Source organism: Arachis hypogaea, chromosome 10 (assembly GCF_003086295.3).
Source record: "Arachis hypogaea cultivar Tifrunner chromosome 10, arahy.Tifrunner.gnm2.J5K5, whole genome shotgun sequence".
NCBI classification, from domain to species: Eukaryota; Viridiplantae; Streptophyta; class Magnoliopsida; order Fabales; family Fabaceae; genus Arachis; species Arachis hypogaea.
Window position 1 is genome coordinate 78,540,889 of NC_092045.1, and position 18,763 is coordinate 78,559,651.

General features: G+C 38.7%; 1 protein-coding gene and 1 long non-coding RNA gene across 4 annotated transcripts; both read left to right on the plus strand.

The window, feature by feature from the left end:
• The first annotated feature begins 515 nt into the window (after positions 1-515).
• LOC112715750 (uncharacterized) lies at positions 516-3,062 on the plus strand. Of its 3 annotated transcripts, none has more exons than XR_011866671.1 (4): positions 546-918; positions 1,187-1,247; positions 1,371-1,475; positions 2,837-3,062. It is a non-coding gene; the product is annotated as an uncharacterized lncRNA (long non-coding RNA). The 3 variants fall into 3 exon arrangements; XR_011866672.1 differs by having other exon boundaries at positions 2,840-3,062; XR_011866673.1 differs by lacking the exon at positions 1,371-1,475 and having other exon boundaries at positions 516-918; positions 2,840-3,062.
• A 9,092-nt stretch (positions 3,063-12,154) lies between these two features.
• On the plus strand, positions 12,155-16,482 carry LOC112715751 (uncharacterized). Its single transcript, XM_025767569.3, has 8 exons — positions 12,155-13,699; positions 14,381-14,457; positions 14,581-14,746; positions 15,213-15,301; positions 15,397-15,561; positions 15,671-15,748; positions 15,887-15,990; positions 16,211-16,482. Exons 1-8 carry the CDS (start codon positions 13,018-13,020, stop codon positions 16,314-16,316), a joined length of 1,467 nt encoding a protein of 488 aa, XP_025623354.1. The 5' UTR covers positions 12,155-13,017; the 3' UTR covers positions 16,317-16,482.
• Positions 16,483-18,763: the final 2,281 nt, after the last annotated feature.

Below are 18,763 nucleotides of genomic sequence, written 5' to 3' on the forward strand. Positions count from 1 at the left end.
GTTTTTTATAGTGACCAAAAAGGGTCTGTGGTCGCGGTTTTTCAAAAAAAAAAGTGACCTAAAAAGGTCTATAGTCACGGTTTTGGGGGTGGCCTAAAGTGGTCTATGGTCACGGTTTTAGGGGGTGGCCTAAAAGGTGTATGTTCACATTTTGGGGGGTGACCTAAAGGGGTCTATGGTCACGATTTTTTACAGTGACAAAAAAGGGTCTATGGTCACGGTTTTGAGGGGTGGCCTAAAAGGGTCTATGGTCACATTTTGGGAGGTGACCTAAAGGGGTCCATGGTCACGATTTTTTACAGTGACAAAAAAGGTTCTATAGTCACGGTTTTTCAGAAAAGGGTGACTTAAAAGGGTCTATGGTCACGGTTTTGGGGGTGACTTAAAGGGGTCTTTGGTCACGATTTTAAAGGGTGGCCTAAAAGAGTCTATGGTCACGATTTTTGGAAAGAATGACCTAAAAGGATCTACGGTCACTGTTTTTTTAAAAAGGGTGACCATAGAGTACCCTGTCCAAAATGGCGTCGTTTTCCCACCGCCCCTTTTCGAAAATCACATTTTAATTTTTTTTTAAATCCCTAACCCCAAAAGTCCAGAACAACGTCGTCCCAACCCCCCTAAAATCCCCCATCCCCCACCCCAAATTTCCCCTTTCCCTCGTAAGTTCCACTTTTTGCTGTCTCTCCCTCTCTAAACCCTCACTATCGGATGCAACCTTTTTTCTCTCACTCTTCATCACTCCTCGCTTGCTCTGTCTCTCTCCTTCTCCGTTCCGCTGTAATTGTAGCCTCACTCTGTGATCTGGCACTCTCTCAACCCCCACTCTCCCAAACCCTCACTCATCGTTGCCTCTCCCTCTCTCAACCCCTCACTGTAGCATCCCTTACCTCAATCGCGTTCATCTACTTGGAAAAAAAGGTTAAGCTCTTTTCATGGTTTTTCAATTGTTTCAGAATTTTTTATGTTAATAATAACTGTGTGGTTTTCTTTTGTTCGAATTCATGCATGGATTCACGGTTTCATTATTCTTGAAGGTTCATTTGTTAGTAGATAGTAGTTATCTGTTGTTAACTTGTTATGGATAGGTGAGATTGTGGATGGTCCTTTTGTTTCGGATTGAATTTTTTTGTTTTGTGTTTTTTTTTTCATTTTTTTCCTTTTGTTTTGTCTTTTTTTGTTTTTTCAGGAGCCCTCAAAGCTCTTTGTGTCATTACTCACCCAGTTACTCATTCCATTGAGTATTCCAAGTAAGTTTGTTTTCTTGCTTTTCTTTTCTTTTCAATTTAATTAGTTTAGTTTTTTCAATTGTTTGTGCTCTTTTTTTAGACACTGTGAGTTTTGGCCTCTAGCACAATTTTAATTTTTTGTAGATTTCTGGTTGTCTTTGAGGATTATGGCTGCTGCTGCAAATGCGAGAACTGTTCGTATTGTCATTATTGTTTTTGATGGACCCAGTAGCTTTATTGCTTAACTAGGTTGATATTAATTTATCTAGTTGTGTTTTTATTGTTATTAAACTTGATTGAAATTGAAAATTATAAAGTAACACGAGAATAATTTTCTATGAACTAAACATTTCTCAATTTCCCTTTTGAATCATTTAATTGATAATTACAGAAAAATGAATAAAAGTTGTTTAAATATCATTCTGCATTTCAGAAATACTCCTTGTGAAAGTTGAAATGTATAGTTGTGTTGTGGCTTATCTCAAGTGATAGCTTCTTTAACTCCTTTGCTAACACTGGCATCCTGCATTAAAACACTCCTGCAAGTATTATGAGTAGATAATTAGCATTGTCTAATATTCTGATGTAACAGAAATTGGTACATATTTTGGACAGCATATTAAAATCGAGTCACTTGTTTTCTAATCCCTCTGCAATGCACCTGCCTTCTATTGGTTCAAGTTCCATGTTTGTTATTGAGAAACATTTACTGTTTATAAACATCTAATTATGATTTTCTACTGAAAATTATGAAGTAAAGTTGCTGATAACATTTTTAATATAGGAAAAATTATTACATAACTAGTTAATAATATTTCTTGCAAATAGCTACTATTAGTTTTAATGTACAAATCTTAGTGCGTACTTGTAAGCCATGTATGTGCAGATCATAAATTAAAATTAGTTTAGGCATTAGTGAAAGCAGAAGTCGTCTTCAAAGTGTTGTTATGTGATGTTTGGATCAAAATCCAAATAATAAAGAGACATCCTCAAGTATTTATACAATATTACTTGTGTCTATAATATATAATATATGTTGTTATTTTAAAACTTTAGACTTTAAAGTTAACCGATATTATAGCATGCATAGAAGGAATATAATATATAGAAGGAAAAAGCCGTTAAAGATAGAGACAATGTAATATCTAGTATAAATAGATTAATAGGCCAATTATCAGCCTCTGCAAGCTAGCTATGGATTGATAGTTTAGCTTGCCAACAAGGCTCAAATTTTATATTAGTATGTACTCAGGTGTCCATAAATGTATCAAGATCAGGGGCTTAAAAGTAGAACTAAATAGACAAACTTTTATTATTACATGTTTTAATTAGTTTTATTTTTTTATTTTAATATTGGTCCTATTATATTATTATCTGTATACCTTTGTATGTATCAATTGGACTTTGTTATTTACATAAAGAGGGACATGTATGTATAAGTTTTGGCTAAGATTTTCTTTTTATGTGGCTCATTAAAACCCTAGCAAATACTCCTTGTTGTTTAGTGGTTGAAATTTTAAAGTTAATTGACTTATTAAACTTTGTTGCATATGTACTGCATTATCAAAAGTATTTTTACTCTGTTTTAACATGTTTATTTCTTTTGCTAGCAGGAAGACATGATGTGAAGAAAATATGTTCCATACAAATATAACATGGGATGGGTCTTACACTTTAGTTATCTAAATGTAATTTTTTTATGTGTTCTGTACATTTTGAAAAGAGACTTTACTTGGTATTACATGTAATTGGATAAATTATACTCTATTTTGATTTGTGTTGTTTATACTAAAAATTAAACATATCTAGTTTATAATGAAAATTTTATGATTTACATTTCTCATTCTTATATTTATTATGCGATTATCATCATTTTGGGATGTGATTATGCTTTAAAAAAAATTAAAGCTCATAAAACAGAATAGGATATGGTCACCATTTTAAAATAGGGTGACCATAGATAACCTATGGTCACGGCCAAAACCGTGACCATAGATAAGGCTATGGTCACGGTTTTGAAGTGAAGATATGGTCAGGACCAAAATTGTGACCATAGATAAGGCTATGGTCACAGTTTTCAGGAGGAGTTGACCATAGAGGCTATATGGTCACGGCCAAAACCGTGACCATAGATATGGCTATGGCACATTTTTTAGGAGGGGTGACTATAGAGGCTATGGTCACGGCCAAAACCGTGACCATAGACAAGGTTATGGTCACAGTTTTGGGAGGGGTGACCATAAAGGCTATGGTCACGGTTTTAAGGAGGGGTGACCATAGGCTCTATGGTCACGGCCAAAATCGTGAGCATAGATACGGCTATGGTCACGGTTTTGAGGAGGGGTGACCATAGACGCTGTGGTCACGGTTTTAAGGAAGGGTGACCATAGAGGCTATGGTCACAGCCAAAACCGTGACCATAGATATGGCTATGCTCACGGTTTTTATGCGTAACCATAGATTGCCCTATAGTCACAGTTAAAAACCATGGCCTAAAGTGTCAGAATTTAAAAATTGTAACCGTGACCATAGGTAAAAAAACTGTGACTATAGACCTATGACCACGGCGGAACAGGCTACGGTAAAAAAATCGTGACCATAGGTCCAAAACCGTGACCATAGATCTATGGTCACCCTTTTCACTAGCTATGGTCACGATTTTTTACCATGACCATAGGCCTTTTTTTGTAGTGACTCTTTGTATCAATAAATGCGGATTCCTCACTTACATGTGTAGCAAAATCAGCTTGCCAATCTTCATGACTGAACTTCCTCCCTTTGAACTTGAAGGAATTGTGGTGGTGGCGGCATATCTAATTGAGCAGCTTGGTCTCTCTCTTCCCTTTGTTGCATATTTTAAAACTAAATCTTGCACTACCCTTTTCACTTGAACAATTACAACACATGCCTCCGTCTCGCCATAAATTTTACGAAAAAAGAAATTCAATAAATACATCTTGTACCTAGGATCCAAAAGAGTCCCAATAGCCATAACTGTATTAATCACACCCCAATACTTTTCAAACTTAGTTATCATACTAGTAGCCATCATTTCAATTATCTCATTTTCACAATTTTTCCACTCCATCAAAGGTAACTTAATCACACAAACCTTAGGAAAATAAAGATTTGATGTAGGATACGTTGTTCCAGAAAATAATTCAATCACATAAAAAAATACACTCAATCTTTGAAAAATCTCATCTGCCATATCCCAATCCTTTTCACTAGACAAAGATTTATATTGACTCTCACGTAATGACAATCTTTCAAATACATCTCTATATATAATTGCAACTTCAAGAATAAAAAATGTTGAATTCCACCTAGTTTTACAATCAAGACAAAGATTTTTTGTGTAGGGTATTTTAAGTTGTGCACATGTTACCTTAAATTTTTCTTCTCTTTTAGGTGTTGCAGTCCAATAATGAACACTATCCCTCACCCTTTCAATAGCATGTGAAATAAGTTGTAACCCATCCTTGACAATCAAATTTAATATATGCGCATAACATCGCATGTGAAATAATTTACCACCCAAGATAAAGTTTCTATGTGACATTTTAGTCAAAATATTCTCAATCATAACATCATTAGTACTACAATTATGAACATTCAAAGTGGATACCTTCTTATCAAGATTCTAATCCATCAAAGAATCCATAAGAACCTCTGAAAGTACCTCAGCCATGTGGGGAGCCAGCACATATATAAACCTGTAATGATAATTTAGTACAACTATAAATAAGACAGCTTTGCAATTGTACACAAGAACATATCGCAATTATATAAACAAGACAGCTTTGTAGTTATATAAACATTCGGAAGAACCTATAAGGATAATATTATTACCTCACAAGACGGCTATGTAATTTCCAAGAATCATCAATGTAATGAGCCGTGATAGCTATATAACCTTTGTTTTGGTTGCTTGCTGTCCACATATCAGTTGTAATTGCAGCTCGACTTTATTACGCTCAAGGACATTCATTGTCTTCAATATCTCATCATTGTAGAGTTTCAAGATGTCACTCTTTAAAGTGTTGCGAGTAATCACCTTGAAGAGAGGTTACAAAGCATTGCAAAATCATCGAAACCCAATGTGGTCCACAATAGATAGCAGATACTCATGAAGACAAACCATAACTGATAACTCTTTCCTTGCATTTTCTTGGTCGAAGGTATGTGCACCAACCACAACTGTTTCCCCACTAGTTGTTGGAGTTGTCTTCATCATACATTGTCTTATATCTCTAGTGGTGCGGAGCTTGCAGCTTTTGAAGTGATCACTTAAGTGCGAAGTGCCTTGTTTTGGGTTACCAAGTAGCTTCGATTTGCAATAATTGCATTCAGCCTTTAATTTCCCTTGATTTCCACAATCTTGAAGTGATTCCACACTTCGAAGGTTAACTTCCTCTTTTCAAAAACCACTTGTAGAGTTTGTCGTTCCTTCAATAGTAGTTGCGGTATCCGTTAGGGGTTCTTGAGGTTGAGATTGAGGAGCCGCTTGTGTAGTTTGAATATTAGTGCCTATAGGTTATTCCGATGGAGTACTCTTCTCAAGAGTATTACTCAATACATCCGAAGAAGACATTCTATAAATCATGAAATATAAATCATGAATCAAAATCACATTAATCCAACTTAGAAATATAAATCACCTCATAAATCACAATCATGGAGTCATGTCATTTTCATCATCAAAAGTTTGAGGTAAATCTTACTTCCACTATAGTATGGGCCAACTGAAGAAAAAATTCCTCTACTTGAAATGAAACTCGTAGCATATCATATTACCATGTATTTGCAGCTAAAGTTTATGATAAGGATTTCTTTTTAATACAATATTAGAATATATAAAAAACTCAGATATTTTTATATCAGCAGAATTGTTTGACTCAATTATTCACTAACTTAAGAGTCTTATATACACAATTAAATACCAATACATTATCAGTAAATAACAATTAAACTATTATGATAAACCTATGTTAGCAACCACACATTGGCAAGAAACCTAGTTAGTACAACATTGACAGATGAATTGATGTGGTTTAGGGGGTGATTATGAACAGAGGTAAATAGAACACACAGGAAAATGAGATTTGATTACAATATTAGTGTGATGATCATAGTGTTATGCATGAGATCAGATAAATTATTAATCAAACTAGGAAACAATGAAAAAACATAGAGGGACAACTTCACAAACTACACCTAGCAATTTTGCAATAACTTTACAGACATAAACATACAATTCCAATGTCAAAATAATCAAATTTACACACACTATTATGCTTCTTTTACCTCCAGGGTTTAATCTGCTCAGATCTTGAATATTAACTCAGAAATATTAATCAGAATCAGAAATCAAATTCATATCAACCTAACTCAGAAATATAAATTACACAACCAGAAATTCATAGTTGGAAATTCATTAACCTAAGCTAATCAGAAATTTAGAAATTCATTAACCTAATCAGAAATTCACAAATTCAAAACTCAGAAATCCAGAAATTCAAAACACAAAAATTCAGATTAATTGGAATCTCATTAATTCAGAACACAGAAATTCCTTACCCTACTTTGGAAATCTAAATTCAGAAAAGGGGATGGAAGACCAGTGAAGACCAGGGCTGATTTACCTGAACCTGACAGAGAAAAGGAGAAGGAAGACCAGCGAAGACTGACGATGCAAAGAGGAGAAGATGACGACCCGCGACAAGTTTGTCGCGACCAGGAGAAGACGATGACGTTGCCGAGTCTGCTGCGACCAGGAGAAGAAGACGACATTGTCGGAGCCTGCGACGGTGAGCTCGACTACCTCAACACCTTCAGTGGGCGACCAAGCCACTCAAGGGGTCTGGGGTCGGAGGCGGTGCTGAGGGACCAGAAGGTAGAAGGCGGCAGGCGACGGTCGGTGGTCGGCGGTTAACGGGAAGGAGCCAGGAGGGCTGAGGGTTTGAGGAGGAGTGGAAAGTCTCAATTCAGTTCTCGCTCTCTATCTCTCTGAAGTAGGGGAATGTGATGATTAGAGTTAGGACGTTAGGTTATGTTCAAATGGCTGATGGTTCACATATTATAATATATATATATATATATATATATATATATATATATATATATATATATATATATATATATATATATATCATGGCATTTTTGTCTTTTTTCACAAACGGGGATTTAAGGGGTCCCCACGGGACGGGGACCTCTACCCTCGCCCCCGCCACGTTTATTATACGGGGCCCCATCCCCGCGGGTAGAAATTACCCCCATACCTGCTTCCCGACGGGTAAATCCTCGCGGGTACCCGCCCCGTCGAGAATTTTTGCCATGCCTAGTTATTTTCCTCATCTATTCAACATCGTTGAGTTTCACCATGTTGACCGGATAAAGTGCCAGTTTGGTGGTGAGCAGCCAGTGCCAGCGGCCCTGGTCAACATCAACAGGTTCATGTCCACCATAAGTCGGGGGAGGATGTATGGTGGCCTACCTGGCTTTGAGAATGGTATAATGGTTGGAGGGTTAGGTTTGAGGAGGGACATCGAATTTCCATTCAGCCATTCACAGACTATCGGCCTAGTTAGGAGTATTGAGATTGGTACCGGTAGGCTTGCCACATTAGACACATGTCAAGACAGCATGTGCTTGATGACCCTAGGCTGTTTAACTTACCTGGTGACGTCTAGCCAACTACCAGCCAGCCGAGGGACGTCCTACACCTTCTTTGAGATGTGCCTAATCGTCATCGTCGTGCCAAGGAGGTTCAAGCAGACACCCAAAGGCCTACCAGGAGAGATAGAGGTGCCAGAGATCGCGGAGGACCATGGAGGGACAAGGCCAGGACTTGCGGGGAGCACTTGGATGTGGAGTCCGAGGAGGAGGCTGAGTATCACCGACAGGATGAGCATGGTGATTTGCCAGGTGACCAGGATGACTTACCGCTTCTACCACCCCTACCACCACCTCCTTTACCTCCACCACCACCTCCACCATCAGGTTCACATTCACAGGCAGGTCGGGATACTTGGGATACTGCCTTGCCTGGATGGCATGACCTCGGGGCATCTAACAGTCATCCCGAGGCATCGATGGTCGAAGAGATCCAGTTCGAGGAGGCATTCCAGATTCGGACTACCGATCAGCACATGATGCAACGTCTCGACGACCAGTTCCACACGAGCAGGGAGCAGAGCATTGGGCATGTTCATCAACATTCTTCTGCTCCTATGTCTACCACACTTTAGGTTCTGTACACTTCACCGGGGTCTAGCATCTTATACGGCACACACCTCCAACCTAGTGCCCAGTATGCTACCCCACCATTGGTGGACTATAGCCTATTGATGACAGCATCGCAGCCAATGCCGCCACCTCCGTGTCCTCCCCCTACTCAGCCTCAGCATTAGCCTCATCTATATGTACTAGTGCCTTACTCAGACAGTTACTTTGTCCCTCATTATCCCCTACCTCCGCAGCCACCACCCGAGTCACATGATCCCTTTTTCCATCCACAGTCTCCTCTGGAGACACGTCCTAGTAGACCTCACCGACAGGCATAGCTTCTGCGATGTGGCACCGAACATCACCTGCATTATCCGGGTGATTAGCACTGATGATGTTGTTATACTGTTACTCTATGTTATGCCATATGTTGTTAAAATTGTATTTTGGTAACATTATTTATGTTTGTATGCATCGTTGATGTAAACTTGTGATATCTATGTTGTTTAATTTGTGAGCCAGATTTTTTGGTCTTGATATGGATATTATATGTAAATGTATTACATTGTTGTATTTCAAATTTTAGAATTCAAGTACAATTTAATCGACATAGGAATAGAAAACACCATCGGGGTATAAAATAATCAAAATAAACACACATCGCCTAACATTTAGTTTCATACCCACCAAAGTAAACAAAGAACAAAGTTAAACAACCAAAGGAACTACACAAACAACAATTGCAAATACAAACAAAGAAATTTATGACACTAAGCTAAGCCTCGTCTATAGGCTGGTTTGGACAACCTCTCCGGGTATGACCAGTTTGCCTGCATAGACCACACTTCTTCTCTTGGCACCCACCCTCATCCATCTCATTACAAAACCTGGTGAAAACAGGTCTGCCAGTAGCCTTTCTGCGCATGTTTGGATTTGGATAGACTCGTGTCCCATACCACTCCGGCCAAAGCTTCTCGTTTAGTATCGATGGGAAATTTACCTCATACACCTTAAACTGGAGTCTCCTACATGTAAACCAGATGCATGTAAGGTCCCCATTCGACACTTGCATCAGCACAAGCGGCAAGTTCATGACGACACGTGAAATGGAGTGAGTGGAAAAGGCCACAGTCACATGTGCCAGCCGTCAACCAAACCTGAAACGAACTTTGTGACCAACCGTCGAAAGGCTCTAACTCCTCAAGACCTCAACCACAAACACTGAAGCCCCTCTATCGCAGTGAATAACGCGCATCTTCAAGATTCCCTCTTTGTTCTTCTTAATAACAACTATTAGCCATTGGGAAAATTGATTTCCCCCTCTCCCCCCGTTGTGCCTGTGCCTTCATCCCCTTCCTGACAAACAATTGTTGCATCCTCTCGTAGGTGCATCACACGATGGCTGAAATTGGTAAATAACGCGTACCATTGAGTACTATATTCATGCACTCGGATAGGTTGATTGTCATGTGCCTAAACCGGCGACCGCGATTGCAATGTTGTAGCCAAATCTCTTTGTTGAACCTACCAGCCCAGTTTGTCATCACTCGCGACAAACCTCTCAAGGCATCCATGTACCACTTGAAGCATTTATGAGATATTGCTTGCTCTCTGCAGACTTGAAACACGACATAAAGTTCGCCGCCATGTGCCTGACACAATAAGTATGGAACGCTCTAAGTTGCTGCCAACTACTATCGTCGGCTCTCAATGCAGCCTTGATATCCTGAGATTTGTCAAAAATAATCAACAGGCTTTCTTGTGGGGGTCACATGTTGTCTCAAATTGGTGAGGAAGAAAGACCAAGACTTTGTGGTCTCAGACTCAACAATTGCAAATGCAATAGGAAGTATATTGTTGTTATTGTCTTGTGCCACTGCAATAAGCAAAACACCATCATATTTGCTGTATAAATACGTGTTGTCGACAAAGACGAATGACTTGCAATGCTTGAAAGCCTCCATGCAGGCAGGGAAGGCCCAGAACACCTTATCAAAGATGCTACAGTCACGCACCATAAGGTGCACATCATAGTACGGGACGACCCTTAACTCACATATTGATATGGGACAACAACTCTATAGTGCTTGTAGCAACTTCAACACCTTATTGTATAACTCCTCCCAATCACCATATATCCACGCAATTGCCTTTTGCTTTGGCATCTAGACCTTTCTTTACGAGGGTATGAAGTGATTGCTTTGCCTAACTGCACCTTGTAGAACAAGAATGCTGACAGAGGGGCTGGACTGCATCAATGGCAGGATGACTGCATATGAGACTGTTGTCCAACTGTCGATGGTCTTGAGACATGATAGGTTCCAAACACGTATGCGCTCCTCCAACCCTACGTATGTCCCTAACGAAATAACACATACATGGTTGGCCTTTACACCAAATATAATAATCATAAATGCAAAAATACACCACAGTTAAACCTGAACTCCCCAATATCCGAGAAGACTCCAAAGGCATCCTGCTGCACATTACTGGTAATACACATGGTACTTTAGTTGGTCTGACTCCATAACTCGGTACTTAACACTTTTGCGAATGTTGTAATTCTTTACACCCTGCATTACAACATCTCTGCTTTTGAATCTGTGGCCAATCCGAAACTCAAACATCACCATCTAAGTTGTAGTCATCTTCATCCGTGTTGGAAAATGGGATTTTCTTGTAGATCACATCCAAATTCAATGTATGATAGTGACTGGGTACAGCTGATAATGCAGGAATTTAGGTGTGGGGCAGGTAGAAGATATTCAACTGATGCCTCGACCAGCGTCTTTGGTATAAACTCCTCATCGTCATCATCTTCAGAAGAAGCACTATCGTTGCTATCCACAACATACTCCTCGTCGGAGTCCTCATCATCCACGTCCATGTCTTCCACTGGACTAGCAACGTGTATCGGAGGTAGTGCGAGAGGTGGGTCATCCTGCACAAAATCCGAGTGGCCAGATCTACCGCCACCAACATCACCGACTTCCACAGAAAGCTCCTTTACTTGTTCCGCCATGATTTTCCCATAGATGTCAAACATTGGGCGTACATGTTCATCGCTATGGAGTCAAAATAGCCAAAATCGAAAGACTCCATTTTCTATCAGTGCTAGCAATCTATACCCCACCTTACCACCAACGCTACTCAATATCAGACTCTTCAGCTCAGACAAGGAATTTACTCACCAGGTGCGCAACTGAATGGGATTATCGCACTCAAATAATCATTCCAGTGTCACTGTTTTTTATATGACAATTTGGATACACACTTAGAACCACATATCTATTATTATTAGATAGTTTGGCTTATTTTTTGTAAGAAAAAACGGAAGAAAAGAAGAAGTAAAATGTTTGTGGAGAAATCAAATGGTTGCACACCCTTTTATAACTATTGAAATTTTGTCATAACTATCTCATTACACTATAAATATCATAACTTCACGTATCTCGTTTATAGTGTATACAAAACAAAAATATACGTATTTCGTTTATAGTATCATATAATAAATTTTTGTAAAAATATTAAAAATGATATATTTTGATAAATAAAATATTATTTAAAAATCCTTTGAATAAAAGGTACTTTAGTCATGTGCTAATATATAATTTGAAATAAAAATTTATATATAATTATATTTATATAAAATTAATAGTTAAAAATTATTAATTATTAACTTTGTAATTTGTATAAACACAATTGTTGATTTTTTTTACCGTAATTTGAAAAAAAAAAACATACTTTTCTCTCCAACATTTTGCGTTGTAAATCAGCCAGGCGGCCAGCCTCAGGAGATTTGCCGGGAAGTTCCCCTGACAACTGACAAGTGACAAGAGCTGATTTCGATGTTTGCCAAAAATTAAAAATCGATCTGTAAATTGTTATTTCTAAAATAATTTCTTTACGATTTTCTTCTTTTTCTGTAAAATATCCGGGGGCGATATTTGGTGTTCCCAGTTCATGCGCTGTTGGAAGTTGGAGGTTGGAAGTTGGAACTCGATGTTCTCCGAAAACAAAAAGCGCGTTCCCTCAACCCCTTCTCCACACACACATTTTTTTTTTCATTTCCCTCCTCACCCGCGCCAAGCTTAGTTACCTCCAAAAAACAATGAAAAGTTAAAAAAATAAAAATGAGATCGAAGGTTTGAGTTTCCTGACTTTGACTTTTCGTCTGTCTTTCTTCCCTTGGTCTTCTTCTTTCAGCTCCTGCTCCTTTCTTCACACCTTCATTCCCTAAAATCCATCCTGAATTCCTGACATGAATTATTTTTATTATTACTCTTTTTATCCTTTTCTCATTCTGTAAATTCGCTTAGGCGATGTCTAAGTCTCCTGTCCTATTAATGCATTCACATGCGACGCTGGTTTTTTTTTTTTCAAATTTGATCTCTTCATCTTTCGTAATAAACCCTGCAACTTCTTCTCCAAGTCAGAATAATGATTTTCTTGTATTTGTAAAATCTCTCTTCTAAATTTCACAAGAAGAAGGAGATGAAGAAGAACCCATCAACTAGAGATTAGGTTCATAGAATTAGGGGTTTTCTTCGGGAAGGGGAACAAGATGGATTTTCCTTCTTCTTCTTCTTCTTCTTCTTCTTCTTCTTCTTCTTCTTCTTCTTCTTCTTCTTCTTCTTCTTCTTCTTCTTCTTCTGTAAATAATAACGATATAGATACCAGTGATGTGACTTGGCGTAGTAGCATCAACATCCCCTTAAGATTCCGCACTCCTCTTTCTCTTGTTCTCGAATATTCTGGCATCATGTGCTCAAACCCCGATGTTTCTTCTCCTGCACCTGCACCTGCACCTGCACCTGGAGATGGACCTTCAACAACTCATTTGCGCCCTAGGTCTCAGCTTCAATCTGGTTCTGGTTCTGGTTCTGGTGGTGCCTGCAGTGGGACTGGTGAAGTTCAAATTCGCATAATTGGTACTGGGGACCAAGACAACAATGATGTGATTGGTTCGGTTTCCTCTTCTTCGCAGCTGAGTCGTGTGTCTCGATCGGGCCATCATGAGTGTATTATGGTCAACGGACGGCCGTGGCCGCCGCCGAACATTACCGACCCTGAGACTCGGCACCGGCTGATTCAGGACCCGCCTGTGTACGAGACACCTGCGTCTGAGGTGTATGAGCTTCTTGGTAGTGGTAATAGGAATGTTCAGCAGGCTGTTAAGTGGCTGGAACAGCTTATCCCTTTCTCCCTCTTGCTGTTGGTGGTGTTCATTCGCCAGCATTTGCAAGGTATTATTTGGTTTTCAAGTGATTGATTGTATTGTTTATCAAGTGTTAGTATCATATTATATGATTGGATTTCGATCATATGGCTTAGCTGAACCCAAGTTTCATTGCGTGCGAATTAGAGAAATAGTATGTGCTACACGCTCTGGTATGTTTGTATGCAAGGATATGTGTTTTCAGGACTTTTTGACAGGCTTATGAATATGAACTAATAGCATGGTAGAGTGCTCAAATTTTTAATATTGGTAGCTTGTCAAATGTTATCTGTTAATTCAACGAGAAAAATGCCAGTGTTGGCTGTGTTAATTCAAACATTTTGTGGAATGATCTATGAGGATCATGTAGGGTTGGGTCATTGATTATCAGCACCTCTCCTTTGTAACAAAATTGGAACTTCCATAATCATTATAAAAGTAAAGATGAATTTGTAGAGGTAACTAAGAGATGATGCTTATGCCTTGTGTTTCTAGAATGATCCTTAGATCTTATGTAAAATTCGCTTGGTGAATAAGGAAATGCTTCCTGCTTGATATCTTCATATCAGTGCCTTTTTTACTTCGTTTTTTTTTTCATAGTGTAGACACATTGACAAAATGTTTCTAATATATAGCTTCTGTTTCCTCCATATTTGTACTTTTGAGTTTTTACACCTATCTTATGATATTTGTTGCTGAGAGCATGCAGGTTTCTTTCTCACAATTTATGTATCAGCTGTGCTGCTTAAATCAAATGAGGTGGTTAAGGAACAGACAGCTCTAAAGGTGCTCTACCTAGATTTTTGCATTTCTTTTTAATTCCATTCTCAAATTTGTATCTACCTGAAAATTCCCTTCCCTCCAGTTAAATAGCTTTTGGTGAATCTCAATCCATGTTCTATTTTTCAGGGAGATCGGAAAGTCTCTGTTCTTGTTGGTATCTCAGTTGCCTTCATGCTCCACGTGATAGCCGTTTACTGGTTTCAAAATGATGATCTTTTATACCCAATTGCAATGCTTCCTCCAAAAGAAACACCGCTTTTCTGGCATGCAATATTCACCGTTTTGATCAATGGTAAGTTATTCTGCGTATTCAGTTATTACATATTTGCTGTTCTAGATGGTTGGTTTTATTTACACTAAATAAAGTAGAATTGATATTCACGCTCCTGCCAACTATGGAATTAACATCAATTATGTTTCTTTGAGAATTTTTGGGTTTCATGCAACCTCGGCAGAAAAACCTAGATGGATTCTAAATGAATTGATTGCAATATTAAATGTATTGTTATTAAGTTTTGATACAAGATCTGCGTATCTTTCAGGGAACAATCAAACTTCTTTATGTGTTCTATTATTAATTTATTATTATTATTATTATTTTGTGAGCCGGAGAGAAGAAACTCAATCTACCAAAATTGGTTGCCTTTGTCTTCCATGCTTTCCTTTCATTTCATATTGTTCTAATGTTGTGGGTATCAGAAAAAATTAAGTAAAATTTGGTTCGCAGACATAGTAACAATATATGAATTTACTTTCAGATACATTGGTGCGGCAAGCAGCAATGGCTTTCAAGCTTTTGGTGCTAATTTTCTACAAATGTCGCAGAGGCCCCAGCTTCCGTCGGCAGGTTATTGGCGACTTCCTTATTTTTCCATTAAGCATTTTATTTGTCAATTATAAAATCCTCCTCCACCAATCTGAAAGTGTTGATGTTATTTCAAGGGTCAAATCTTAACTGCGGTTGAGTACGTGTTGCTGTTGTATCGTGCCTTGCTGCCAACACCAGTTTGGTATCGGTTTTTCTTGAACCATGATTATGGAAGTCTCTTTTCATCACTGACCACAGGGTTGTATCTAACATTCAAACTAACGACTTTAGTTGAGAAGGTATGTTTTCATCCTTTAAAATGTTGTTCCTAGTGCCGTGTTTTAAAGATTTATGTGTATAACACTGAAACTAAATGGCTCCATTCCTTCAACCATCTTTATTGATTAGATCCAAAACTTCTTTTCTGCCTTAAGACTATTATCGGGAAGGAAAGTCCAATATGGGGTTTATGCTACAAAGGAACAGGTACACATTCAATCCCTCCAGTTTCTGATTTAATCTTGATCTGTGACAATCACTGTTTCTTTACTCGGTGGTACTTGCATATATCTATCCCTTGGCAATCTTTTCTGAGTGATTCTAAATATAAGTATCTAATTGCAGGTAAAGTCTGCTGGTGACATGTGTGCTATATGCCAGGAGAAGATGCGAGCTCCGCTCTTGTTGCACTGTAAACACTTGTTCTGTGAGGAATGTGTGTCCGAATGGTGAGTTCAGAGTTGACTTATCGAGAGATCAATTATTATTAAGTTAAATAAACTATAGGCTTTTAGAAAATAAAGTGTGCTTCCACATGGATAATTATTCTCACCACTGATATTTTTCGTCAAATGTTTTCTTTATGTTGTGTAAGTATGATTTGGATGCTTTTGAATTATTCTAATTTGTTCATACATTTCATAATCATATTTATATCTTGCTTTTCAGGCTTGAGCGAGAAAGGACTTGCCCATTATGCAGAGCAAATGTAAAATCTGCTGATCTGCTCACCTATGGAGATGGTTCGACAAGTATTTTGTGTCAGTTGTTTTAAAATCCCGCTTTTTGTAGCTCTGGTAATGAATCTTGGTTTTAGCCTATATATATATGTATCTCATGTAATTTAGTTTTCTGGTTTCCATAAAATTTTCCATCACTGGCTTTAATGTAATTAAGATTGAAGAAATTATTAAATAAAGTTAAAAATGTTAATGTAGTCATGGATTGAGTACGAGATCTTTTGGTGTGATGAGATCCTAAGGTTTTTGACGCTGATGCCACGGATTATGATTGAAATATCTGAGTTGGCATTGTGATCGGAAAAGGATACTATGAATGTGGCGTTGATGGTTTGGTGTTCAGGTTGGATCTACAATTTTAAGTTTTAATAAACAAAACTAAGTAAAAATAAAATAAACATAAATAAATGTAATAAATTGAACATTACGTTGTGATATTACATTCTTTGACTCGGCGGATTTTTTATTTTAATAAATTAAATAAATGTAATAATTATTAAATTAAATAATTTTAAAAATTACCGAAATTCGTCAGTCTCTCTTATTTCATTTATACTGTGAACGAAATAATTTTATACGTATCTTGTTTACAGTGTAAATGAGATAAGACACGTGGACGTGATATGTGTATATCTCGTTTATAGTGTAAACGAGATACGTATAAAATTTAAAAATTATCTCGTTCATAATGTAAACGAGATATAGTTAGACAATTTTTCAGTAGTTATAAAAAGATGTGTAACCCTTGGTATTTTCCATACATTTTATATCTTCTTCTGTCCCATTTTTCTCACCAAAAAAGACAACAATGGCCAGTCATAGTGTGTACATAGTTGTGTGTGTTTACCCCAATTGTCGTATGAGAAATGGCGACAATGGGGTGATATTTGAGTGTGAGAATCCGATACTGTTGCGCACTCAGCATTGGAGTTTGTTGTCCGAGTGGAAGAGTTTGATATTGAGCAACCTTGGTGGCACAGAAACGAGAGAGGTTGGAAGGGTGGGGTATAGGTTGCTCGCACCGTTGGGTAATAGAGTTTCTGGTTTAGACATTCGTCTTCTAAGGGACGAGCATGTGCGACTCGTATTCGACATTCATGGGAGAATCATGGCAGAACAAGTGATGGAGCTTTCCACTGAGGTTGGAGATGTTGGTGGTAGTGGTTTGTGTACACTCGACCTATGTACAGGACGACTGACCTCTCGCACCACCACCCATTCATGTCGCCATTCCAGTGGAGGACATAGAGGTGGGTGAGGAAAACTCCGACAAAGAGTATATTGCCGATAGTGCCGATAGTGATTCTTCTGAAGAGGGTGATGAGGAGGAGTTCGTACCGGAGATGCCTGCCGAGACAGCGGTGCGCTATGTTTTGCCTCCCCCCACCTAATTTCGGCGCTATCAGATGTACCAAATCACTATCATACATTGGATTTGGACGCCATGCATGAGAGAACTCCGTTTTCCAACACGGGGAAAGAGGATTACAACCTAGACAGTGAGGTAGACTTTCGGGTCGACCAAAGATTCAAATGTCAAGATGTAGTGATGCAGGGTGTGAAGAACTACAGTATTCGCAGGTGCTGAGTACCGGGTGATCGAATTGGACCGATTAAATTACCATGTGCAATGTCGTCTAGCTGCAAATGGCTGTCCATGGTGTCTCCGTGTTTCCCTTAGACAGAACTTCGGATACTGGTGAGTTCAAGTTTAATTGAGGTGTACTTACTCATTTATGGTTGCCATATATTAAGTAGTCTTGAACCATGGTTGTTTTATCTTGTCAGGGAGGTCTGGAGGATTGGTGGAGCACACACTTTTTTAGCACCCACCATGTCCTAAGACCATCGACAGTTGGATAGCAGTCTCATCTGCAAGGTCATCTTGCTGATACAGTCTAACCCCTCCGTCAGCATCCCTGTCCTGCAAAGTGTGGTCTGACAGAGCTATCACTTCAAACCCTCCTGCAGAAAAGTGTGGACGACGAAGGAGAAGGCTATTGCTTAGATCTACGGGGATTGGGATGAGTCATACAACAAGGTGTTGAAACTACTTCAGGCACTGTAGAGTTATTTTCTGGGAACTATTTGTGAGCTACGGGTCGTACCATACTACGATGAACACCTTCTGGTCTGCGACTGTAGCATGTTCGATAAAGTATTTTGGGCTTTTCCATCTTGTGTCGAGGCTTTCAAGCATTGCAAGCCGTGTATTTCCATCGATGGCATGCATCTGTATGGCAGATACGGTTGGGTGTTGCTTATTGCGGTGGTACAAGACGGCAACAGCAATATCCTTCTTATTGCTTTTGCCATTGTGGAGTCTGAGAGTACCAAGTCATGATCGTTCTTCCTTACTACTCTGAGATGCCATGTCACCCCACAAGAAGGTCTGCTCTCTGCTGGTTATCTCTGACAGATCACAGGCCATCAAGACTGCACTCAGTGCCGATGATAGTGGTTGGCATCCTCTTCGGGCGTT